Source organism: Aplysia californica, unplaced genomic scaffold (genome assembly GCF_000002075.1).
Source record: "Aplysia californica isolate F4 #8 unplaced genomic scaffold, AplCal3.0 scaffold00351, whole genome shotgun sequence".
Classification (NCBI taxonomy): Eukaryota; Metazoa; Mollusca; class Gastropoda; order Aplysiida; family Aplysiidae; genus Aplysia; species Aplysia californica.
This window is the reverse complement of record NW_004797621.1, coordinates 69,117-71,117: the sequence shown is the minus strand read 5'-3', so window position 1 is coordinate 71,117 and position 2,001 is coordinate 69,117. Positions and strand designations below refer to the sequence as shown.

Here is a 2,001-nt window from a genome sequence, read left to right as displayed (position 1 = left end):
GGGGGGGGGGGGTTACACTGCTCTTCACCACTGGTCTTAATTTATTAATATTTTATGAATATCTACACTTGAGTAGTTGGCGGGTGCTCTGGGGTGGTTTGCTACTTTTTTCCTATCTAACATCTATTGTCCATATCTCCACTCCTTCTTTTTACGTTTATTACTCCCTTGTAACACCACTAATCTTCTGGCGCTCTTATTACCTTATACTGTAGCGAATGCGGTAAAACCTCTACTAAAACAAACAAACGAATATCTACATGTATCGTCGGTCAGCTGTGCTATGCCCAACATTTGTATTTCTTTTTTATATAATAGCTCAGTTTCTTAATCTGTTGAATCGGGTGCGTGTTCTTGAGAAATTCATTTACTAGAAATTCAAATTCTAAACGTTGATAAAAGCAAGAAAAGATACATGCACAAAATAAAGGTACACTCATTTTTAAAGAATAAAAGAGTTGCGGCTGGTTTTTTGTTGGGTTTTTTGTTGTTGTTGTTTTTGTTCGGGGTTTTCTTTGGTTTGTTTGTTTGGGTCGTTTTTGTTTTGTTTTTGTTTTGTTTTTTGTTTTTGTTTTGTTTTGTTTTTTCTCTAGATCTATTTTAAAAAACAAAAGAACTTGCTTTCTGGGCTTCGAACAGTTGAACACTTTGTCGATGTTACCTCTGTGCGCTTGGCAAGAAAAGAAAACAGTGTGACTACTTACGGGTACCGGTTGGGAAAAGACGGGAGAGAAGGTCTGTACTGTGGCTGGGCAACAGGACGTGGGTAAGCGAAGGAGCCCCTCTGCTGTTGGGAGCTGTCCCCTACACACAGAATCAAACAAACGACAGCAAAGACGAGATGGGTGCACTTGGACTCCATGGTAAACGCGTGAGAGGTAGGCTAGCAGTTTCTGTGGTGTTGCTGAAAGCTGACACAGCCTCTCTCTCTCCTTCACTTTTCGCCCGTGCACTGAGCAGGTAACTTTCAAATTTTCGACTTTAAACTGGCCCCCAAAAAGGTCAAATCTATTCATAACTTAAATGTCTTCGGTAAGTTTTATAATGGGCCTTCAAAAGGGTACGTTATAGGTGTGGGGATGGGTTTTTAATGCGCTCTCAATCCGAAAAAATGCCCAACTGAGTTTGCCTAGCTAATGCACAAAACGGATTTTGAAAACGACAATTTGTCTGGTGTTTGTTGCCTCGGGCTATAATTCTCTTTCTGTATTTAGACATTTAGACATTTAGACATTTCTAAGCTGGAAAAAATATACACGCAAACGTCACCCAGATTGTCTCAATACTCAGACGAAATGTTTAGTGACAAGGAATATTTATTTATTAGAATTATTAGAATTATAGTCAATACAAAAACGAAATCAAATTGACGTGAACCTAAAGATACCTCTTCAAAACGTGTATGCATGGGTTTCCAACGTTCCGCGAAATTCCTTCGACTAACAACAATAACAGACTTCAAACACGGTTCAGATCTTACATTTTAACCATATCCGTAAGCCCTTTGGTCAATTTGTACCCCCGGGTTGTATTCTTCACATTTTAGAATAGTTCTAGTATGAAGATCTCTTTGAAACTGTCAGTATTTCTCAAAAAGTCCTTTCTACTGCTACTCCTTGGCTCCTTCATACTGCTGTCTTTTAGCCACACCCCTGATCTTCTGATAGGAAAGATCTACACCTAGCCTCCTCGGATAAGGCGAAAATTCTTGGAGGGCCCGTGTGCAAGGTGCGCACGTTAAAGGTCACTTGGTGGTCTAAAATCGATAGAGTAGGCTTCGGCCGCCACCCGATCAAAATTGTTAATTTCCTACCAACTGAAGTGTTTAATGTGCCCCGCGCGTTCATAAATCATATGACCTTATGCAGTTGCGAGCGCGTAAAACACTTACCAAAAAAAAGAAAAAAAGACAAGAAAAAGGATATAACATTGCCCACAGCTGTGCAGTAACTCTCAGATGTAGATCGAGATTGTCTCAGGCTTGTGGGAGGGATTCTCCTG

The 2,001-nt window shown here is 40.2% G+C and overlaps 1 protein-coding gene across 1 annotated transcript in view; it reads right to left on the bottom strand.

The window, feature by feature from the left end:
* The window catches only part of LOC106012372, a gene marked incomplete in the record, with an annotated part of 4,813 nt that extends 3,270 nt beyond the window's left edge, over positions 1–1,543 (bottom strand). The window contains 1 exon segment of the mRNA XM_035970968.1: positions 705–1,543. Within this exon segment, the coding sequence (XP_035826861.1) occupies positions 705–862 (158 nt within the window).
* Between the last annotated feature and the right edge of the window lie 458 nt (positions 1,544–2,001).